The sequence below is a fragment of the Anarhichas minor genome, unplaced genomic scaffold (assembly GCF_050575085.1).
Source record: "Anarhichas minor isolate MPS153535 unplaced genomic scaffold, ASM5057508v1 ptg000007l, whole genome shotgun sequence".
Lineage (NCBI taxonomy): Eukaryota > Metazoa > Chordata > Actinopteri > Perciformes > Anarhichadidae > Anarhichas > Anarhichas minor.
The window spans coordinates 6,593,084-6,616,898 of record NW_027466453.1 but is presented as its reverse complement, the minus strand read 5'-3'; the positions used below and the strand labels follow the sequence as shown (position 1 = coordinate 6,616,898).

Here is a 23,815-nt window from a genome sequence, read left to right as displayed (position 1 = left end):
TTCTCTTTACATCCCGACAGCAACCCATTAGAGGTGGGCGATATGGAAACAAATCAAATATCAAGATATTTTTGACCAAATACCTGCATGTCGATATTGCGACGACATTGTAGTCTTTGCGCAAAGAGCTTTTTGAGAAATAATCATAAGTACTGTGGATACAATCACTAAGCTGTTATAAAGGCAGTAGTCAGGCAGGGGGGCGTTCATGTGTTTTGGGGGAGTGGCTATGGAGGGAGGCCTGAGGGGAGGGGCTGGTTGCCCTCACCCAATGGATTTGGTTTGGCTGAAGTTTGTAAATTTAGTAGTAGCACTAAGGGCAACACATACTCTAAAGGAATAGTTTGATATTCAGTGAAATACACGTACTTGCTTTATATATGCTAAATATGAAGCTGCAGCTGCTTAGCTTAGCTTAGTTTAGCATGAAGACTGGAAACAGCTGACTGTTTTTATTTAATCCTTTAAAAAAAGTCCAGTTTAAACATGACAGTTCTACAGAGGGTTCTGTCCCACACAGGTCAACGATGCGTTGAAACCAAACATTTACTCAATGTTTCGAATATACAAGCACCTACTCCTTCAGGGAAGTGAACCGCTTTACTGAACGACAGCAGTTATGTTGTGTCCCCCCCCCCCCATGCGTTAAAGTTTTCCTGTCATCAATAACACCTGCGGTGAAGCAATGACTTCCTGATACTTAACACGGTTCAGCACAAATTGTTACTGTTCTCGAGCACAGAATGATTCAGTGTTAACACAGCACATGTGTGCAGACAAAACGGCAGGTGTGCCAACACGAGGATGAGTAATCGGGATGGAGATGTGACCGAAAGAGCTCACGAATCAGTCACTTCGTGTTGCAGAGAGAGACGCAGACGTGTGGAGAGAGAGAGATGGAGAGAGAGAGAGAGAGATGGAGAGCAGAGAGCTGCGTGGAGATAAAGAGAGGGACAGATGGAGTGATAGGACATCAACAAGTGAGAGATCTCTGCGATGGTAAAAGACAGAAGGTGAAAAGGAAGTGCTGAGGAGAAAGGGTTAAAGAGGAGAGGGGGGAGAGAGAGATGGTTGCCTCGGCAACAGCAGCCAGCGTTTTCTCTCTTTCTTTATCAATCCGTCCTGCACACACACACACACACATACACACACGCACAGAGGCATACATACACATGTTCTCCCCCTCCCTCCCCCCCCTCCCCCTCCTTCATCTCTTCAGAGTTAAAGTTTTTGCAGCCGTATTATATTAACACGCCGCTCGTCTTGGAACAGATTTCTTCAAAAGGACGATGTGTTTGTCTGATGCCGTGGAGGCACAGGGTGTGCTTTAAAAGGAGTGGTGTAGTGCGAGTTCAACCAATGAGTGTAATCGTATCGAATGACATCACACGGTGTCACCGTCACTTCTTCATGTTGTTGTTATAAAGATTTATAGATGTGATAAACGTACTCTTTAGGTCACATTATGCTTAAATGTGTTATTGCTGCACACGAGTCTCTCCGGCTGAGGTGAAATGAAATGCTACATAAAATATACAGTAATGACAAGATGCAACAGGCCGGCACCGTTAAATATTTATAATCTCTGCAAGCTCACACTGCACCGCACATACACAAGCTTGCCCTCAGAAATAACTTGCACGTGCAATCGTATTACAAGCCGTTAAATTCCCAGTTTCCTGTCATTGTGTTTTTTAAGTACCCTATCAATTGTTACAGCTTTCTCTCCAGCGACTCCTGTTGTGTCACTGGACAGCTGCCAGGGGTGTGTGTGTGTGTGTGTGTGTGGGGGGGGGGGGGGGGGGGGGGGGTGATGGGAGGAGATCCAGTGTCTAAGGTCACCATCGCATCACACAGAGTGTGTGAAAGCTTGTGTGTTGTGACTGTGAGTGACGAGCATGTGTGTAGGTGTGTGTGTGTGTGTGTGTGTGTGTGTGTGTACGCAGAATGTCGCATGGGCTTGTTATGTGACATGCGACAATATGTGGCATCTCCGGCTGTAAATATATGTGACTTGTGTGTGATGCAATCACTGACTGTATGATGCAATGTAGGGTTGGAGCTGTGTGTGCGTGTGTGTGCGTGTGTGTGTGTGTTCACACATTGTACTCTCCGTATGTGTGTCTGCGTGAGAGAGGGCAACATAGATCACCGGGGAGAGGAGGACGGACCCCCGAGGAAGAGTGGAGTGATAAAGCAGAACCATGAGCTGTGGAGGCTACGGAAAAGGGGACCCTGAAGAGCAACAGGAGTGATTGCCCCAACTTAATTGGGGCAATCACTCTCCTCCACTTCACGTTCTGTATTACTGTATTACACCCGATTTGAATTATGATCTCAACATGTCCCTGAGAATCTTGGCTCTGTAATTCACGTCTCCCACCAACCCAACACGACCTCACAACCACCCACCCAACACGACCTCACAACCACCCACCCAACACGACCTCACACCCACCCACCCAACACGACCCACCTCTGGAACCCTTGCATCCACACTTCCAGTTTTTGCCTGCTCGAGATGCTGAAGCCCAGCCAGCCTCTCCTCCTCCTCCTCTTCCTCTTCTCTCCCCTCCACCTCTTTCACACTCTCCCACCCTCCTCCCTCCATCCCTCCCGGTATCCGTAGTGATTGGAGGCAGGGTTCTGCGGTTGCTAGGAGACAAGGAGAGTGTGGCAGCCGGCCTCGGTGTGGGAGAGGGTTATGTGAGAGCGGCGAGAGACTTTAGGGGAGAGAGCGCCCCCTGCTGGTTTTCTGCCGGCCACTGAGTTCAATGTTTTGGTGAACAAGCAAAGGGCTCACACAGAAGTGAGTATCTTTGTGTTTGTGGGAGCCCCTGCTGTGTACTTTGTTTGTATGCTATTGATTTAAAGACTTGGTAAACACCACTTGTTCGATGGGAGCATCACTTTAAGAGCGGTGGCTGATTATGTACCACTCGTGTCCCTCTGAGTAAAAATCCATCTTTGCATTATCGGCCTCTGTTAAGGTCACAGATTTGGAATCGGAGCTGTTGCAAGTGTGTTTCAACTGGGCTGCGTCACGCTCTTTGATCTCGGAGAGTTTCAGCGAGATCGTGAGAGGGGCACCACACACCGAGTAGCAATCAAAGTTCACGATCTCGTCCGTCTGGTGTCCTCAGAACTATGTTTTCAACCACGTATTATCAAAGCTGTGCCTCTCTGCTGATATAATGCTAAGTGTCCGCGGGGCACTTAATTGTGATAGTGTAGGACACTTCAGATTGGGAAAAAAGGATCAAAGACTGAAAATGAACCAAAGCATAACTTTAGAAGCACACACTTCAAAGGGATTGATGAACTGGGATATCAGACAAAATAACACCAGGGCTGTTTTTTCCATCTCATTCAGCCTGCTGCTGTAATGCAAGGCCAGCCTCTGAGCGTCAGAGCGTCACAGCATAGCTGCATGTTTGTTGTATGACTCTGACTCCATGTGGTCATCAAGGAAACTGCAAATCACTGCTGCTTTGGTTTCTGTTGTATGAACTGGATGCAGCAGGATGCTAATGTTGTCCAGGCTATATATATATATATATATATATATATATATATATATATATAGTGAACACATACAAATCCTGAAGACCTAACATAATATAAAATACTTTTTTAAATGGCCATCTGCTCCCCCATAGTGACCATTCTGCTGTGATGGAGTCATTATTGGTTATTATATCTGCAGGCGTTATTCAGTAGCAAGAAAGAGCCTCCTAACTACAGCCTCACACCTTCACAATCAAAATGACACCTGAGAGTGGATTGCATTCACGGTGAAAGCGGGGATCACGCAATGCAGCCACTTATCCGGCATTCCTCTCGCCATGCACTCAGGTTACAGAAGTATGCTCCAGCTGAGTTTGGAAAACTGCCCATTCAACTTGTCCAACTCGTGGACCTTCTGCAGAGAACCAGACACATTCAACGCGTTTGAAATTAATTCAATGCAAATGTTTGCACATTGACGCAACATGTCCTCACTTAGTTCCGACGTGTCAAGGGCAATGCCGTTTCATTTGTGCGTGAAGGCTTTCATGTTCGCTTTAGCTACTCAGCGCACATATTTGCTCAGATTTCTGTGCAAGTAGATGGTGTCAAAAATATGTAAATGCAGTGGAGTGTATTCACAAGTTTACCTAACTGGGTTGTGTTGGACTTTGTAAACGTGAAGGTCTTTTACATAATGTAGTGGGCATGTTGTTTAGTGCTCATATTTATTCAAGGGACTGTAACCATTCAGCCATTCCTTTGTGCAGATACAGTGCTGGGGGACAAGTTGTGACAATATCGACCGTTAGCATTGCAGCCTTTGAGATGTTCCCTGTAATGAAAATACAGTGACATGAAATCAAAGTTCTCATTTTCTTTTTTTGTTATCATCATTCTAAATTAAAAAACATTGCCAATGGATATAAGACAACTAAACCGACAAAGGCGCTTTTCAACTTCCTCCACAAAGGCAGCTTTTTGAGGCATGAAACATTGTTGCCCACGATAAACTGAGATTAATATGAACAAATATGTGGAAGATTTAAATACATTTTCTCGTGCCTTGTTTTGAATCCATCCCTATCTGTGTACAATTTCAAAACATATCAGCAAATTGAGAGATGGACGGTTCTGCACTGTGTGTGCATGATTGTGTGTGTTAGAAAAATGTGGAGGGCGTCAAGTGTGTTCAAAACCGGTCGCTTTCTCTACAACCGTGATGCTTTGAGCCTCCTCTGCAGAAGATTTTGTGCCCTTGTCCGTGATGGAGAGAGTCTGTGTGTGTGTATCCCAGCAGGCGTTCCTGTTGATTGGATAGGCCTGGCTGGCTGACTTGCTGGCCCAGAGTATCAGTGCCCTTTATCTCGCCTCTCGGCTCTCTCAGCTCTTCGACTTCGTGGCAACGCGAGCAGACGACGGCTCGATTCAAGCGGCTGAGGGTCTGCGTGAAATCGCACATGTGAAAAGCAAGTGTAGCTACATAGCCTAAAAAAATTATCCACAGTTAAGGCTCTGTGATGCAGTTGCTATGGCAACCATGATAGAAATAGACGTGTATCTGCGAGGGGAATGAGATGTGTTGAACAGTTGTTTGGAACACTGGGATTTCACTCTCGTGATCGACAGGTTAAGTGGGAGACTTGATGTGCACGCTGACTGTTTGTGTGTGATTGTGCAGTTTGTTGTCTTTGTACGTACTTGTGTGGTTTCATTGTATGTGTGTGTGTGTGTGACACACTGCAGTGCATTAAAAGTGCAGCACCATGGATGGGGGGCAATAGGGCACATCATTATGATGGTAGCAGAGTGTGAGCGGGTCTGCACTGCACTCGCTGGCCCTGTGTGAGAGCAGAGGAGCTCAGGCAGAGAACAACACAATACATTTAAATGGGGGGGTCGGGGGGGGGGGGAAAGGGATTCCGTTTGTTGCCCCTCCATTGTCATCCTGGTCATGATGATGTTTCCGAGCTAGTCGTGTCAAACATTAACCAATGGCTAGTTGTTATAATAATGATTTAAGTGGCTTTTCCTTTGCGGAAAAACAACAATATAGCTGCACTGTGTGTACAATGGGGTCTGCGCTTCAGCAGTGAGAGACCACAGTGAGCTGATGAAGCTTCAACCATTGCACCGCAATCTCCCTCTAACGCAGGCATACCTATTTGGTCCCAAATTGTCTTTTTTATCTGTTATTGACTTGTTCATTTCAGACACAACCCACCGTTCCATTCAGCCCTGTCTCCGCTGCATATTGCCTTTGTACCCTGGTGCCTTTCATTAGGCTACCCTAATTCATTTTCACTGGAGATGAAACGAGAACAAAGGACCTGTGCTTAAATCCCTGAGCCCTGACATGCAAAAAAAAAAATCAAAAAATTGCATTTGTAATATCACTATAATCTTAGATTCTGTGGTAGAAATAGGTGAAAGAAAAGCAGTGGGAAAGCAAAAGCTTCAGAGAGGGAGGGGAGGTGGAGGGATGTGATGGAGAGAGATGAGGGAGGGAGGGAGGGAGGGGGGGTGTGCAGGAATATGAGTGTGTATGCATTTTCAAGGCGGTCTTTCTGTTGCAAAGAAGAAGAAGAAGAAGAAGAAAAAAGCAGTAGTCTAACAGGAAAACGAATAGGTCGAGCTCCCGATGAAGGCGTGCAAATGCAATTCAGTGGCGGAAACTGACGTTTGAGATCTTCGTGCGTTAGTGGAGGCTCGTGAGATGGCAACGTGTTTAATTTCAGCCCGAGATAGGTGGAATCACCTCAGCGGTGTGTGAAAGAGGGAGAGAGAGAAAGAGAGAGAGAGAGCGAGGCGAGGGAACAAGAGCGGAGGGGGCGGGGGTGTATGGACCTCTCTCTGGATACGGGACCTACAGGCACCCCGATTGTGCTCCGCTCTCATCATTTTTGGAGGTGAGGACAAAAGGAAAAAGGGGAAATCGGAAGAAAGGCCCGGGATCCGAGTGTCGTGACGGGCCCCCCCCCCCCTCCCTCCCTCCCCCGACTTCGCCGCCGCTGGTCGGGGTTGTCTGGACTCAAACAGGGTGAGGGGAAAAGCGGCGGAGCAGTCGACTCGAGACTGGGGTTTCCTGCCACAGCAGCGGGATTGTCACAAAACAGCCTTTCACTCTTCGAGGGGCCTTGTATTGCTACGTTTTCAGGTATGCTTTCAGAGTGCGTTAGCTAGCCCGTCTCTGACTGACTTTGCCTTTTCCCCCTCTGGCAAACGTTAGTTGTAGTTTGTTGAAGGAAAATGTCAGGCTGCGTGATGGTCTGATGCGGTACCCACACCGGGTCTCTCGCCAGTAGACGTTATGTATGCTAGCTAACGCGTTTACTCACAGCCCCACTGGGTTTCTGAGGGGGGGAAACATCTGCACCTAATCACCTCTCTTTCGTAGCTAAACGCTGCCTGGCTGCCCCGTGCCTTTTTTTTTTTTCTGTAGCTTGCTACAACTATCGCTGTGTGCACGTTCTCGAATGCGCGTGATAATGTAATAAACGCAAATTAGCCGGCTTGCTAGGACGCTAACGGTTGTAGCTTAGCTAGCACCCGACGTATGCGGCTGCATCGCGTCTTTAATTTGCAGTATGTGAAGGTTTTCTTTTTGTTAAGCTAACGCTAACCTCTCAGAGCTAAAAGAGGCAGCACTGCACAGCTAATTGTAATGCGTATTGCTACTGGCTAATGTAGCCACTGAGGTAATCGTACAAAAGCTAGTGTTGTGTGTTTGATGACAAGCAAAGACGACAAACCATTGGAATACAACGGAGCTGGCGTTTTGATCACAGTCTGAAAAATAACATTGCGTTTGCTCTCAACAATTAGGTCTGACAGACTGCATTGAGCCCGTTTTTATTCACGCTGCACTGTTCTATTGTGATCGCTGCTGCCTGGTTGTGCCCAGTGAGCTGCTGTGATTAATTAGTAATCAAGGTAGGGGCTGATAGACGGATGGAGAGCAGTAGTGTCCTCCCCAACTTTTCCAATTTTACACTGCATCGACCCACCAGCTCTGACCCTCAGTTGTGACACCCTGGACAGAGACCTGTGTGCAAATATGTCTGACTCAAATAGATTTACAAGCAATGACTAGCCCGCCCTGGTGCTGTTGTTTCCCCCATGCCCATCTAACTGTCCATCACTTTCTCTGTGCAGAAAGCGATGCATTACATTGGTGAAGATAGGTTCACACTACTGATGAGATCGACCGACAAGTAGCACCAGTTACCCACAGACGAATAGTCGTAATCATAAACAGCAAGGGCTTGTTGTTGTGTGGCCCAGTGTAGGTCGACACTTCACAAAAGTCGCCCAAAGTTGTGTTGTTGGGGCCATTAACCATTTTACAGTGTACAATAGAGGCTTGTGTCACACGCTGCAATTATGGGTGCTGACCTATAAAGATGTCGTAATGCCTTTTGATTATCACCCCTTAACCATTAAGGCCTGTTGAAAGACGTTAAATACACTAATGTTTATGGCCTTTAGTCTCATGTTAGAGAGACTGCCTCTGTCCTGGCTACACGGGCTTGTTTGTTTACATGTGAAGTAGTGTTTGTGACCTTGTCTTATGTTACTCTGTTGCCTTAATTGCGTGCTGCCGCCAACCCATTTTTCTCTCCAGCAGCCCTGTTTGTTATCAGTCAGAAGAGACAGCTTAGGCATGTATTGTTAAAGGCTGTACTCCCACTGCATATTTAAACAGCAGTGTTGATGTGAGGCCAAGCAAGCCTTTTTAAGTTTAGCAGGCAGTGTGTGCAACAAGGAAGCAATGATAACATTGTTGTTGGTTAGGTGAATATATTTGTGATGGACCTTGGTGATATTCCTGCTAAAAAGATAAGTCCACTTATGGGAAATGCCGATGTAATCTGCAATATATGATCCTAGAGCAACACTGAATTAAATTAGTAGTAGTTGCATTGATAAATATGTCTTAATTTACCACTGAAATGAGATTGTTGAATAGAATACTCAAACAGAATATTAAACTAACCCAAAGAGGCTTTTTATTGCTATTGAATGCCCACAGTATATTCTTCTTTATATCTATTACAGACATGTAGCACAAGGTGTACTAAATAAATGATACCTTTTCATTTTTGTGTGCTAACTATTTTGATTCATCTTTTGTGTTTGCAGAGTTGCAAAGGCTTCTGGTCAGCAGCTCCTGGAAAATGAACGTATCTGCATGGAAATACTGAAGAGAGAAAAACCGAAAGCGGGTGCTTGAATTGACTGAACTTGAGGTGGAATAAATGGATTACCCTCCTTTTGGAAAATTGTTGCCATGGAACTAGGTAGAGTTAAACGGTGGTGAACATAATGAAGCGAAGGTAAGACAGCCACATGCTGAAGATAGAGGAGAGCACCGAGAAGAATTTTGAACACAGACAAGGGAAGAACGATTACTAAATAGGGACCAAAGACTTCTACAGTCCGAATGAATGCATGCCGTAGCAAAAAAAACAACAACTAACAAGAGTATTTGAAAGGGAACGACCAAGAAAAAGAACATCTCAAACAGTATAACACTCTGCATCCAAGAGCTGATGAGAATATCAATGGAGTGTTTGCCTCTGGGAGTGTTCAGTAAAGGTCTGTATTCAGACCTATTGATTCAAGTTACTGCCGTTTTGGTCTCACACAGGTGTGAGTCGGGTCCTGGCAAACGCATTGACGGACTAAAGGATTGTCGCGACGGAACGCATTCTCGATGGTTTTATTGAGAGATTTTGTTTTTGTTTTTGTTTATTTGCACAAGATGCCATTGGACCACAATTCAATTCCAACATAGCTCAGTTTGCTTGAGCTGTTATTAAAGCAGAGAAGTGTACATGTAAAGACATTTGAACATCTCACATGGTGGTGTGTCAGACGTGATATCGTTGCCTGCTCGGTGCCAAACTGCTTCAGCTTCATTGGAATGACTGCACAGTTTTAGTCTTGTATTTTTCTCCAGTAGAAACCTGCTTCACTAGATATTTCTTTTTCTTTTCAAAGTTCCATTTTTTTTTAAGACCCAGCTGTACAGTGAACCTTTTTTTTTAAACAAAAGAAAAGTGAAAATAACCATATACCATCGTCACATTGAAGAATTAAGACTTTTACCATTTGGCCTTTTCATGTATTGATAAAACCATTGTCTGTTCAACCTCACTACCCACTTTCTGCTACAAAAAAAAGTGATAATAACATCTGCGATAGATATTCCTCAGCTTGAACTATTTGGTTTTCCAAAGCATTTCCTTGTTTTACTGCCAGGCCATAGACTCTCTTTTCTTTGTCATTTATGGTTACTACCGTAAGCCTTCCAGTTTCTGATCAGAAGCATTCCCTGGTGTAGACACTGACGGTTATTTCCATTTTTAATCCAAACGTGGAAAAACAATGCAGAACTTTTCTAACAGTCCGGTTCCCCCTTCGCTTCCCCCGGGGTTCAGTGGGAGGGGTGGAGGGGGAACTCCGTATCCCCCTCAGCCAGCAGATCCCCAGATTTCCCCAAGGATGACGGATGATTACGCGGGGATGCAACAGCAGAGCCTGCACAGAGGCCATCACCATCCCAGTCAAGCCAGCCACATGCTTGCTTACAGTGCTAGAAACAGAGGTGCTGTGGAGGCATCGCCAACACAGGGTAACATTCACAGCGCCAACACTAACAACCCCTACAGGAAGGAGGCCATGGATTATTATTTTTCGATGGCTGGAAAGGACAGGCACAGAAGGGGGGGCATGGCTTATGGGGCAGGGTTTGGGTACCCTAATATTGATGGACATATACCTCACCAGTATCGGCATGCTGGATCTGGCACTGCACCAGCATCTGGCCTGATGTCACCATATCCAGTAGACTACGGCTCAAGTGCTGGTTCGGGTGGAGGTGCTGTTGCTGGTGCTGGAGCGTTCTCTCCTTCTCATCAGTACAATATGAGTCAGAATGCTGCAATGCAGTCAGTGCCAGGTTCTCAGATGCAACACCGCCAGCTTGGACAAACCTTCCCAGCCGTCCACCATGGACAGCAGCATAGGAGCTATCCTCACTCTGGGCACAGGATGACCCCTCAGTACCCACACTACTCCCCACAGGGTGGAGCATCCACAGGGTCATCAGGAATGTACAGCCCTCCTCCACAGAGATATCTCGACGGGGCTGCTAGCGCGGGGTTCGATCCCAAAGTCAACAGTTCTCCCAGTGTCAACTCTAGTTCAAACTCAGTCTCCAGTTCAGTTGCTGCTAACAATGTGGGGCCAATGGAGAATGTTCAGCAGAGTTACCATGCTTCAAATTATCCTGGATATTCCCCGCAGACACTTTCGCTTCACAAGCAAGCCACACTACAGCACCGCAACTCGCAGCACAACTTAGGGGTAGGTTACGACAACTCTCTCAAGATGCAGCACCAGGGCCCGTCTCCGGGCTCTGTATATGCTAAACATCATCAAGCCTCCAATCCCAGTATACCTCAAGCAGCGTCTCAAGAAATAGCCAAATCACCAATGCATCCCAATGCTCAACAAACCCAAATGAACCAAAACTTTAGCCCGATATCCAACCCCTCACCAGCTGCCTCTGCAGTGCATTCCCCCAGTTGTAGCTCCTCTCCGTCCCCTTTGATGGGCGTCTCAGAGGTACATGCAAACCCCTCAGGTCATGGTCCTTCGCATCCTCCTTCATCAAACCCCCGTAGCAGCCATGGTCAAGGTAGATTACTGCAGACCATGCCACAATTAAGTCCCACACCCAACTCAAATAGCAGCATCAGTAGTTGTGGTAGCAGTGGCAGTCATAAAGCTCACAGCGTGAGTGCAGTTGGAGGGAGCAGTATTCCTCCAACAGGCCGAAACAAATTGGGTTTAGGCACAGGAGTCGGATCGCGAGAGGAAGGCCCCTCTATTTATTCATGCTCTCCACTTGACAAAATGCAGGATGCTGGCCTGAACAGTCTTAATGCCTTGAGCTCACAAGTAGCCAATTTACCAAACACAGTTCAGCACATGCTCCTCACCGACTCAGTGCTTTCACAGAAGAAGGGGAAGGATGTGGGGCAGATGCAACAGGCAACGCATTGCGCGCCCCCATCACAACCAAGAAGTCGAAATGTAAGTGCAGCCTCAAGCACTAGCACAGTTAAAGACGGAAGTGCGCCAGGGATTGGTGACGGCGCCAGCTTAGATGCTGGTGCCGATGAAGACTCCTCACTAATGTCAGTTGGAGGCTCATCGAGGACCAAGGTGGACCGTGAGGAGCAGTTTTCTGAAGGGGAACATGGGAGAGTGAGGCAGATGAGTGGTGCAAGCAGTGGGTCTGAACCAACCGGCTATTACCCTCCCTCTCAGAGTCAAACACAGACTGGGCAAGCATCAGCTGTTAAAACAATTGCCTCCCATTTACCGTCAAAAGAACCAAGTGTTTCCGAAACTAAAGCAAACAAAGCACGCGTTCCCTCTTCGTCGTCATCTCCATCCTTTGGATGTCAGTCATCAGAGACTGGCCCAACTTCACATTCAACACCTCCAGTTTCCTCCTCCCCATCATCCACCTCCTCCAGTATTCCTCCTCCTCCGCCAAATTGTGTCTCAGAGTCTGGTCTCACATACAGTGACCACAGAGGTGGTGGCCATAGGAGGACAACAGAAATAAAAAAGGAGGTCATCAAAAATGAAAGTGAAGGCCCGGTTGACAAAACGGAGAAAGGCCGTAGCCAAATGCAGCGAGTTGGAGAGGTCAATTCACAAAATTGTCAGGACAAAGAAAACAGGTTGCACACCGCATCCAGATTACACAACAACGAGAGGGGAGAAAAGCACACTTCTGAGGAGCACCAGAGTGCCAGTAGTGTCGGTGTGATTGTTTCAGCTCGGTCTGAGGGAAGTCACACTGAAAAAAGCAAGCATACCCAAGGCAACTGCATAGAAGAGAAACACTCTTTCTTAAGAGAATCGAGCGGCCATAATGGGGAGGAAGGTGTAGATCTGAGTTTATATTCCTCCCTTCATCAAAAATCCAATTTTGGACGGCCTCAAAATCCTCCCCAGTCTGGACCGCATAAATATGGCTATCCAGAATCAACATATGGCTCAGATTTGTCGATGAAAAGCAGAGGGAGGACTGGTCCGGCGGGTGTGATGGAATCAAATTCCAGATACTTGGGGTATCAACACTCACCAGCTGGTTATGGCCCTGTGCATCCAAAAGATGCTGGTTCTGTAGCAGAGGCTTTGGTAAAGAGAGGGCAAGGAGCAGGAGCTAAAGGTCATGAGGATAATTCACAGCAATTTCCCAGCCTTTTACAAGAGGTTCTTCAAGGTTACAATTTAGACAGACGTTATGGCAGACCGGAGCAGGCCTATCCTGCCCATCTCCAAGTTCAGCAACCGTTTCAAACCAGACACCCGTACGGCATAACTGAGGCGTTGGCTCATTCTGGACAAATGGTTAGCACTGGAAAGCCTCCACATGCGAACCAGCGGCATGGAAGTGAGCCTAGTTTTACCACAGATGCTCAGTCCTCAGTGAAGTCTGAAGTGTCTATTACTAAGATAATGCAAAATGCTGAGAAAAATGACATGGGCGTGTCCCAGAGCCATTCAACACAGGCGGCAGAGTCCCAGCAACCCCCAACCAAACATATAAACTTAGCTGACTATTCTCTACCACAGAGAAAAGCCTTATCAAATGTGTCCACTCCACCCTCCGCTGTGCAGGAGCTCCTTTTGCAAGAGCCAGAGCCGCTAACGGGCAGCATTGGTCAAACTGAGTCTCAGAAATCATCAGGCTCCATATTAGCCCCATCAGAGCGGCGCTCTGTCATCTGTGATGTGTCGCCGAACCGACGCGGCACCCCAGAGAGGGACCGGGAAAGTGACAGAGAGAGAGAGCGGGAAAAAAGTCTGAGTGGCGCCTCTGTGATTCAACAGCCATTTTCCTCTCCAGCAGCAGCCAGTGATCTGAGTAAAAAGGATATTGGAGAGAAACAAGTGGTGAAAATGGAAACGGCATCAAAAGAGGCTGTCTTAGACACGTTACAGACTGATCATCTCGGCATTGGTTGCACTAACGATGCTGATATGGAGTATCATTCCAAGTCTGCTCATTCATCTGTTGTGATGAATACGGACCCCTACCGTCGAGGTAATGTTGACATTACACCCCTGGCTTCTCATTCTTTGAGCACTAACCCTTTATCTCCACCTTCAAGGCATCAGTCCTATCTTCATGGTGTTGATTTATCAACGGGTAGTGGCAGCGGTTTTCCTGGTTATCGATTTGGAGATACAAGAGAAGGGCATATGATGCCACGCAGTAACCCCCATTTTCCCTCCCACCATCCGTACCACAATTTATCCCCCCAGGCGCAGTCCACAAATAAGCTTCAAATGTACCCTCACCCTCGTGGCCCCCCTCATCACCCCCATGACATGAATGAATGGGTAAAAGCAATGAACAGGCCATCAAAGGAGATGATGATGCTCCCTGGTTCTTCTCCTGGAAGACATAAGGTCAGCCAAACAGAACCGAGGCAGAGGATGGTCTCACAAACTGACATGCCCGGGGAACTACACGCAGCCAAAACCTCCCTCCATCATCAAAGCGCTTTCTTCGATTTGAAAATGTGGGAGTCGACACACTCTGGCAGAGAAGGCGCTAGAATGATGGAGGGAGACTCCTTCTACAGAACACAACCTCCTCCCCCCCCTCCTCCTGCTCCTGTAGATTCACACGTCCCCATTCCACCACAAATGACTCACGGCCTAAATGCCGCCGAACCTGAGGTCCCCAGAGGAGCCGCAGAGGAAGGCAAACATCCCTGCCCACCTCCTCCACCCGGCTCCGCCAAGCCTTCTGCTGACATGAACGCCACACAGCCACAGGTGCAGCGTCAGACTAAAGCCGGGGGTTCTGGAGACACAAACCCGCTGATATTGCGAAGGAGAGTTCGTTCTTTCATCTCTCCTATTCCCGCCAAAAGGCAACTCCAGGATGCGTCTCAGCAGAGAGCTGCCACAAATTCACATCACTCCCCCGGGGCTCAGTCTGAGTCGAGTCATCACAATGAAGATGACTCATCCAGTTCAGATATCCCATGTCCCAGGCTCTCTTCCCCTCTGCCCGGAGAGAATACCTATTCACAACCTCTATCTCCATCAAGTGGTAATGCCAGGGCTATGCCTCCCAGGAAAGGCCGAGGTTTGAAACTGGAGGCAATAGTGCAGAAAATCACACCAAATATTAAAAAGCCAGCAGGCCATGTTGATGATGAGTCGAATCATTATCCAGGCTTCTCTCACTCAGAAATGCCACCGTTTAATGATTCACAGGACCAAGACTTGGCACATTTCCCTAGGGTTGCAGGAGGGGATGATGGCTACATGGATGACATGATTTCCTTCAGAGGAGTTGATGAGACTGGGCCTTTACCCCCGTCTGCCTACCCATGTGATCCACATCAGACGTCCCAAACCCTAAAACAAGACTTTGACTTTGGATTGGGATCCACTGTTTCATCGGCATCGGGTGACAAGGAGGATTTTGCTTTGCTCGGACCTTTACCCCCTCCTCCACCTCTTCCTCGCCCAGTCCAGGGTTCCCCACCTCCATCTTCATCTGCCCTGTCAGACATTCAGCATTTCACCAACACTTACCAGCAGCTTGAGACGAGAAGAGGGGAGCACTCTGCGGCTAACCTCCTTCGACAGAAACTTCAAGAATCTGACATGGGATTTGATGATTATCCGGGCAGTGACTACTATGGAGCCACCCCACCCCACTCTCAAGGAAACATGCTGAATAGGCAACATCCAATGTCCTCTGGCAGCCTGTCGCCACAAGATTCCAAGCTACAAGACAGTTCCGTGCCTAAAGGCTATTTCCCATCTGGCAAGAAGAAGGGGAGGCCCGTAGGGAGTGTGAATAAACAAAAAAGGGCCCAGAACCAAGCCCAAACACAGGAGCCGGGTCAGCCCCAAGAACAGGCTCAGGGCACAACTGAGAGTGCTCTCTCAGCCCCACCCGAGCCAACTTCAGCTGATGAGACATCCTCACCGCTGGAGCAGACTACGTGCAGCACACCACCCCCTGAAGCACCCCTGCTGACCGACGATAAAAACACTCTCCCACTGACCCCACCCATTTTAACCCAGATAGTGAAAGTGGATGTTGAGAATGAGGACCTGCAGCCAGAGATCGAGGTCAAACCAGTGCGAAGGAGACGCAGAGGTGGAAAAGGTGAGGATGAGTCACTAGAGGCCAGAGGACGACAGAGGAGGAGAAGGAGAGGAGCAGGGCCGACGGCACCGTCGGTGGCCAAAGTTGACCCAGATACACCTTTAGGGGGAGGAGGGAGCCCTGGCACCAATAGAGTGTTCGTGGACCCAAATATAAAGGGCCTGTTTGTTCCGCACATACACGTGGAGAACAAAATACCAGAGATTGGGGCAGTGTGCACCATTGTAAATGCTGAGGAGGAGAAGATGAAAGGAGATCGTAGTGCAGTCGGAGGGAAAGTGGGCGTGAGTGGGATTGATTCTCCCCTGACCTCGGCTCCTTCCTCCCAGTTATCTAGGAGAGACAGAGAATCGGAGAAAAGGGAGACAGACGAGGTGGAGACAACACTTGAGTCGGGAAAAGCACTTCCTTCATCTGGCTATATTGTTTCAGGCCCCGTGATTACAGAGACCAATCACTCCGGCCGCCTGCTCTGCTGCCTGTGTCAGAAATGGGCAAATTACAAACATCTTGGAGATCTCTACGGCCCTTTCTATCCAGCTGAATATGCTGCAAAGCTCCCCAAGAACCAGCCCCAGGTCCGACAATGTCAAGCGGCCACGGGCACAAACAAAACAGGACAAAACTCAGACGTGAGCTCAAATACTTTGAGCACCAACCAAGACGCGCAAACACAAGATGCTCAGTTTACCAAGCCCCCGACTGAGAGTCACTATGCCATCAGCCTGGATTCAAACGCAGTGCCTCTCCCCGCTAGAGTCAGAACTGCCCCGACGGCTGGTGGAGAGGAAATGATGATGCACATGACTGGCAAGTTCAGTAACACCGCCTCCTCCTCTTCCTCGTCCTCCTCGTCTTCGTCTTTCTCCTCCTACACCAGTAAAACAACGTCTCTGACCTGGGACATGAATCTAGACATCCGGCCCATCCCGAAGCTTAAGAGAGAGCCAGACCTTGATACAGACAAGCAGCAGCAGGAGCAGCAGCAGCAGCAGCAGCAGCCGCAACTCCAGCAGCAGCTGCTGCAGCAGCAGCCGACAGACGAAGCTCAGCAACGACCTCAACACAGAAAGCTGACTTCACACCCCCGCTTTAAGAGAAGGCACAAATCCAGTGAGGATTCCCCCAGAATGGTGCCCTCCAACAGTAAGGCCTCCCTGCCCTTCCAGCCCCCTCCGCCCGCCTTGGACTCCCTGGGACCCTTGGCACAACTCGCCCAGCTGCCTCAGATGCCCATGGACCCGGAGGAGCTGTGGGTCCATGAAGGATGCATAGTGTGGACCAGTGGGGTGTATCTTGTCAATGGGAGACTGTATGGCATGCAGGAGGCACTAGATGGCGCCAGAGAAACAGTAAGTGTCTTCTTTATCTGTGTTTGTTTTGGGAATTTTCAGCCTTGAAACATATTTCTGATGTTGATTGTTACCTTTTCTTTCTGTCTCTGCTCAGTGCTGCTCATACTGTGAGATGGTTGGCTCCACCCTGGGCTGCTACAGCAAAGGCTGTACACTCCGCTACCACTACATGTGTGCTATCGAAGCAGGTGAGTGGATGCAATAAATACAGACACACTCTAGAAAGTGAGTTAATGTTAAATACAGTTTCCTAATAAGGGTTTGTGCCTGTTTGAAACACATATTGTCCTTTCATGTAAGAGCTTTGCGTGGTGGTTTCTGTATTGTACTAAAACTCCCTGTCCCTCTTCCAGATTGCTCTCTGAACGAAGATAACTTCTCAGTGCGGTGTCCGAAGCACAAGGTAAAGAAGGAGAGGTTGGTCTTCGTTTTGTGTGATTCACTCTCATTTTCCTTTGCCATTCTAGATCCTCACCACCCACTCGCACGTCTCGTCATCGAACCCTGACAGTTTTCTTTCTGTCTGTCTTTCTCTCTCTTTCTCTCTCCCCTCCTCCTCCCTCCTCCACTCAGTTTACCCAGAGCATCCGGCCAGCCAAGTCAGTGTGCGTGGAGCAGTCAGAGAGAGGCTGAGAGAAACGCAGAAGAAGAAGAGACACCGGAGTCTGGGAGCTGTAAGTTTAGACTTGGTTTTGTGTGTTTGTGTACCTATGTGTCTACAGCATGTGTCATAGTGTGAATTAGGGATGTAAACGATTAACCACCCAGAATAATTTGGACTGGTTACCTATGTTGGTCTAGGTTAATTTAAGGTCTAAATTAACATGTTAATTTAACATGGGGTGCGGCAAAAGGAAGCTCTGGTGCCAAATATTGACTAATGGGGCTGATCTGTCTGATCAGCCCCATTAGTCAACATCCGGGCCAGGGTGTGTGTCTGTGTGTCTGTGTGTCTGTCTGTCCAGTTGTGTTGCTCTCAGAGCAAATTAGAGAGCAGGCAAAATCAAAATGATCAAACTGCGACAATAAACTTCAGCAAAGCCAACAGAAAATGAAGTGAAAGGGAAGACATTTACAACACAAGACATTAAAATGTCAGCTCCTCTAAAGACAATGCTGAGCCAAAGATCATCGAGTCATTGGAGCCTTTATTATTATTATTTCTTGCTTTCATAAAATGGAATGGAAATGCTTGCGTGACCTCGTGTGCATCCATACGAGTCTTGGGCGATATGACGAGCTCATCATTCAACACAATATTGGTTGGCCACGATAATGGTCCTCGCATGTCCACGATAACGGAGCGATAATCACTTATGCAACGCCTGCTTTTGCACTATATTCAGTCTTTTTCTCTTAAATAATAAATACATTGACAACATGCTGGCATATTTCAGATTTAGTTTTATTGTGGTTTTATGAATATAATTTATGGCGCTGTTAGATTGCTGCTCGACCACCCCGTTATTATGGTGCGTGCAGGAGATTAAACTGTTGTGGACAGCAGGGAAAATGTAGCTAAAAGCCAACAAATATGGATTGAAGCTGAATATTTAGTTGGATGAACATTTGGAAAAGATTACATCTTTTTTTTCCATTATATTATGACTTCTGGACTAAGATGCTTACAGGGACTAGAACACAGTGTCGCATCACTCACTTTGTGTCAAACTGAATACGCAGGTCTGCCAGTGACTCCATCCACAAATAGCAACCGAACCGTCACAGTGAGCAATCCACCCTCAATCATCGGGGCAGCAGAATATAAAGAGCAGTTACTACTAGATGATTGATCTCAGCGTGCCCTTGTGTAAAATAGCGCTTACTTCCTATACATTGTGGCCACTTTGTGTGTGTATTTATATCCAGCCTAAGTGCGCCTCTCTCTCTCGATGTATTTTCTACATCGTTGTGTTTCTTAAAAACAATATCGTCAGAAGAGGAATTTCTACATTGCCCAACCCTAATCCAGATAGAGTCGTGTAGACTGGAAAACGCAGCTTCCCAAAATGGGTGTTAACATGTAATGTAATGCAGCCAGCTCTCTGGTATGAAACCCCCACATCACCGCCCGGCGCGTTCAATCACCACAAATACATTTTCATCCTGGAAACATCATTTGTCTGGAGACTGGTTTCTCATTAATGGACCTTCAGTGAATGGGCTCCAATTTATTGCCTCAGGGCTGTTTATACCTTTTCTATTCAGACAATTTAATTTCACACAGCAATGCAGTACCTGCTCTACTCTTTGTTGGCTGGCTCTCCCACTCCTCCTCACCTGACCTTAGTGGCTGCACTGCTGCCTGTCACTCCCCCTCACTTCCAATCAGCCTCATGGAAACTAAAGACGCGTACATCTCCCCTTCTCTTTCTCTTCTTGTAAGACTACAGTAAATTGCTAATGGTTATGCTCAGGATTGAGCGACTCTTCCCCCTTACTTCATCACGTTTTGTGCAAATATATTATTTTCTTTTTTTAAATCAGTGGACTAAAAATGAAAGAGATTTATGTTTTATGCTTCAACTTACACATTTAAATAATGGTGCTTCAGATAATCAGTAAAGGACTGTGTGGTAATAACAACACACCCGGTGATTACCGGCCTAACGGTGCACTTCAAGAGACTTTTAAAAGAGGTCCTCTCCATTTAAAGAAATTGTGCTATTGGTGAAAGCGGTTCATTGTTTGTATCAGAATGTGCGGGTCCTTGTTGATCATACTGAGCTCAGTTTGTTTGTGTTCCCTTTGCCAGGTTCATTTGGTCAATAGAAGACTGAGGAGTGGGACTTGTTTGTGAAGCAGCCCGAAATGTGAAAGGACAGGACTGGCATCCGTGACGGAGAACAACAAAAGGGAATGTACAATTTCTCAACGGGCGTTATTTACATGTAAGACAATGGAGAAAAGAAACCTTTTTTTTTTTTTTTTAAGAGAATTGTTGCTCTTGACTTAAAAGCAGAAAAAGAAGAAAAGAAAAAAACATGAACATGCAACAGAGCGGAATGGAGCTACAAGTAAAAGACGGACGGTGGAACTAAAGGAACATTTTTGTAGAGAACAAAAGAAACAAACTTCCTCTCTAGGCTTACTTTGATTTTCCTCAGACACCCTCAAAGTGTTACACTCGTGTTTATCATCATCTGTATAATCATTATCCGTTTTCTTTAAGTGTTCTTTTGGTTGCTATGCAGAGGCGTTTTGGGAGCAAGTTGGGCGTCAAACCCAGAAAAGAAACAAAGAGACTTTTATACCCTCTCACAAGTAGTATTCTATCTTATATTACAATGACCACAATTATTATGTTTAGTACTCATTATTATTTTGTATCCTCGTCAGTATTTACTCATGAAAATGAAATGGATGTATCTCACTTTATATTCTGTCAACACATGATTTGGATTTATTTTTTCATTCCTGGAGAGGGAGGAGCCAGAGTGATGTCTGGAATGTCAGGGTCGAGTTTGCCACAAAGACATTATTGCCTTGGAGAACGGACATCTGTTGCCTTTCAAAAGTCATGTGTACGAGTGTGAAATGTGTGTGTGTGTGTGTGTGTGTGTGTGTGTGTGTGTGCGAGAGAGAGAGCGAGAGAAACTGAAAAAAATGCCGATATCTGGGTCTTTGATTCCATTTTTGGTCCTTTTGAAAAGTGTTCTTATTTTTCATCACTGGGGTTTTTACGGTACAGATAGTATTCACGAAAAAAATCCGATGGACACAATCTTATTTTTCAAGTACAAAATGTTCGTTATGTGTAAAGAGAGGGACAGAGGAGGGGATAACACTATGGACTAATGCGTGCCTGCCATCTTTGACTGTGCTGACAGCACAAAGATGAACAGGACACTGACGGGGGAACTGTGTACTGGGTGAACGCATGCGCTCGTTCTTCATGGGACGTTCCGCAGGACTGGCACGCCGCCGTACACTGATGGAAAAACATTTTTTTTGGGGAACTGGAAACTTTGGAGAAGGTGTCATATTGAACGGCTGCGATTGGCCAACCGTACTGGCCAATGGGGGAGTAAGCCTTACCGAGTACTTCTGAATGGTTTCACTCTCGAGCGACAAAATCCATTCACAAGAAGCATTGCCATAAAATTTAAAAGTGAGTCGTACATGGTGTTGTCTTTATCATTTTTTATTGTTATTCTTGTAAAAAAAAAAAGATAAAAAAGTCAAGCTGAGAAGAAGACAGTGACACTATCAAAACCATGCTGTATTAGAGACCTGTCAATATGTATATGAATTATGAATACACTTAAAAAAATGCTTCAAGTAAGCTCCTCTAACTGTTTCTGAAACTTATTTTTGTCAATTTTGTTTCATTTTTTTTGCCCCGATTTCTTTCCCACCTTTTCTAAATTCTCTGCCTCCCTCTCTCTTTATCTCCTGCACATGTATTCTCAATCATCTCCCTGTGGCTCATATGTACGTAAGCTATCTCCGTCTCGATGTCTGTCCCTCTCCCTCGTTTCTCCTTCCTGCCTTTTCAGTTTGAGGGAGGCGCAGAAACCCTCTCTGAAGAAGAGTTATGAATGCATGTTCTTGAGTCTAAAACCGGTCTACCAGGTCAGTTCTGTTTCTGAAACAAAGTGCCATACGGTGAAGAATTAGACTTAAAGAAACTAGAGCAGCTTTGATGTAAAGATAAAAAAAACAAAATGTCTGATTTAGCTTTGTTAAAAGTTGAATTAGGTGTTAAAATGCAAAAGCCATGAAAGGTGAAAGCAGACATTTTAAACATTTATACGATCGGCTGTTGATTTGTGCATTAGCTTAGGTTTCCTTTGTCATAAGTGGAACTATGGTTAGCGTCTTATAATGAACCAAAATGTAATATATTCTTCGGCAATGGCTTACAGAACAAGGATTACTGCCAACCACGGGCACTTCAGCAGACGATACAGGGTAGAGTAGAGCGTTGCATCGGTTAATACAAGAGAAGACAATTTCATTAAAAGAAAAAGAATAATATGGTTGAAATAGTTTGCTAACAGTAATTGATAAACAATTAAACTAGTTAAAAGTAATGGATAAATGGTTAAATAGCTCAAACTAATGGGGAACTAGTGAAATACCTAAAAGTAAGAGAGTTTAAATAGTGAGCCAAAATGAATGGATACGTGGTTGAAAGGTTCAGCTCCTCAAAGTAACAGGCTGCTAAACAAATGTAAACTTGACCAGACCGACATAAAAATGTACAATTCAATGGTATGGACAAAAATGTATGTAACAATATACAAATTCATATAATGCACCGTGTTAAACAGCAACCAGCTTAGTGTGTGGCTCAGGTTCAGGTTACTTTGTAGCCGTATAGACTTGGTTTGCAGTAGAAGGCGAGGCGTCCATCTCGACACACATTACAATCAACAGACAACAAGACAAACATGATAAAAGTACACAAGGCTACAAATCAGTCAATCACTAAATAAAATAAATAAGTACACAGACGTTGCTTCTATAGCATCTGTGCACTGTTGCTATAACGTGTTCACCTGAGTGATGACTGCTGGAACAAAGCTGTTTTTACACCGCTGTGTTCTACACCGTGGGACTCTATACCTCCGTCTGGAAGGAAGAAGATGGAATTGTGTGGTCTTTTCTTTTTTTAGAAAGTGAGTCATTATCCTCTGGCAGCAACATAAAAGCCTTGCAGTGAAGTGATTGCGGTTGACTGCAGATATTAAACTACTCACCCTTAGAGCCCCCTCTTGTGGAGTCACCACCTCTCAGAGTCAAATATCGATCTCCACGTGCGGTACTTGCAAAGCGATATTATCCAAGTTATCATCGTGTGCATCTGACATATTTATTTATTACAAGGTCACGTTGATTTTCACATGAAAAAATGTGCTGCATGTTTTCACAGGATAGCGTTTGATAAAATGAATGAAATATAGATCAAAAATGAGTCTAGGAATCATAATGAAAACAGATGGAGCAGAGTTGTCTGGTTTGGATTTATTCGGATGGATTAAAGAAGAGGAGGATGTGTGTGTGTGTGTGTGTGTGTGTGTGTGTCTGACTGCTGGGGTCGTATCATAAAGACTGACAGTCACTCTGCTCACAGAGGTCGGCGTGAATCCTCTCACTATCTGATGAAGAGTGAAAGGGAGAGCAGGCGGGTAGAAGAGCCGGGGCCGGATGTTCCTTTCCACTTCCACGCTTAACTCGATGAGGGAACTGAGGACAAAGTACGAAGTAAGAGAGGCTGAAGTATAGGTGAGTGCTTTTTTCTTTCTTTCTTTCTTTCTTCTCTCCTTCGTTCACATTTAATTCACTGCTTGATGTCGAGTGCACAGAGCTATTCTGTTTGAGCATCCATCTCCTGGAGGGCTTCCATGGTGACAGCAATTTTCACCTATTTTTCCTCTTGATTCAGCCGTCTGTCTTCCCGCCAATTACCGGAAGTGTGCTGATTTTCTGTCACAGTCTTTTTTTATTCTTAATGTGATTAGTCATGTAAAAGCGCCGGCTCCCCCGCACCTTCCCTTTCAAACACCTCGCGAAGCGGCTTCGGATACAGAGCTGCTTCTCCTTGGAAACTAGGAACATGCTGGGGATATTTTTAGTGACATGCAAGAGTGGAGGTGTACCTAAAGTCAAGTTGATTTAACAATGAAAAACTTCTATTCAGTTATCCCTGGCTATGCTTTGAATGTGTTTTTGGATATTTGACCATCTCTCCATCCCTACTGTTCCTCCCCCCCAGCCC

The 23,815-nt window shown here is 46.1% G+C and overlaps 1 protein-coding gene across 3 annotated transcripts; it reads left to right on the top strand.

Moving 5' to 3' along the window:
- Positions 1 to 6,041: 6,041 nt before the first annotated feature.
- On the top strand, positions 6,042 to 21,376 carry tcf20 (transcription factor 20). Of its 3 annotated transcripts, none has more exons than XM_076084044.1 (6): positions 6,042 to 6,547; positions 8,650 to 17,088; positions 17,186 to 17,279; positions 17,445 to 17,508; positions 17,665 to 17,765; positions 19,847 to 21,376. In XM_076084044.1, the coding sequence occupies exons 2-6, from the start codon at positions 9,898 to 9,900 to the stop codon at positions 19,861 to 19,863; spliced, it is 7,467 nt and encodes a 2,488-aa protein (XP_075940159.1). In that variant the 5' UTR covers positions 6,042 to 6,547; positions 8,650 to 9,897; the 3' UTR covers positions 19,864 to 21,376. The 3 variants fall into 3 exon arrangements, with proteins under 3 accessions (XP_075940159.1, XP_075940167.1, XP_075940151.1); XM_076084052.1 differs by having other exon boundaries at positions 6,042 to 6,664; positions 17,445 to 17,494; XM_076084036.1 differs by having other exon boundaries at positions 6,042 to 6,664.
- The last annotated feature ends 2,439 nt before the right edge of the window (positions 21,377 to 23,815 follow it).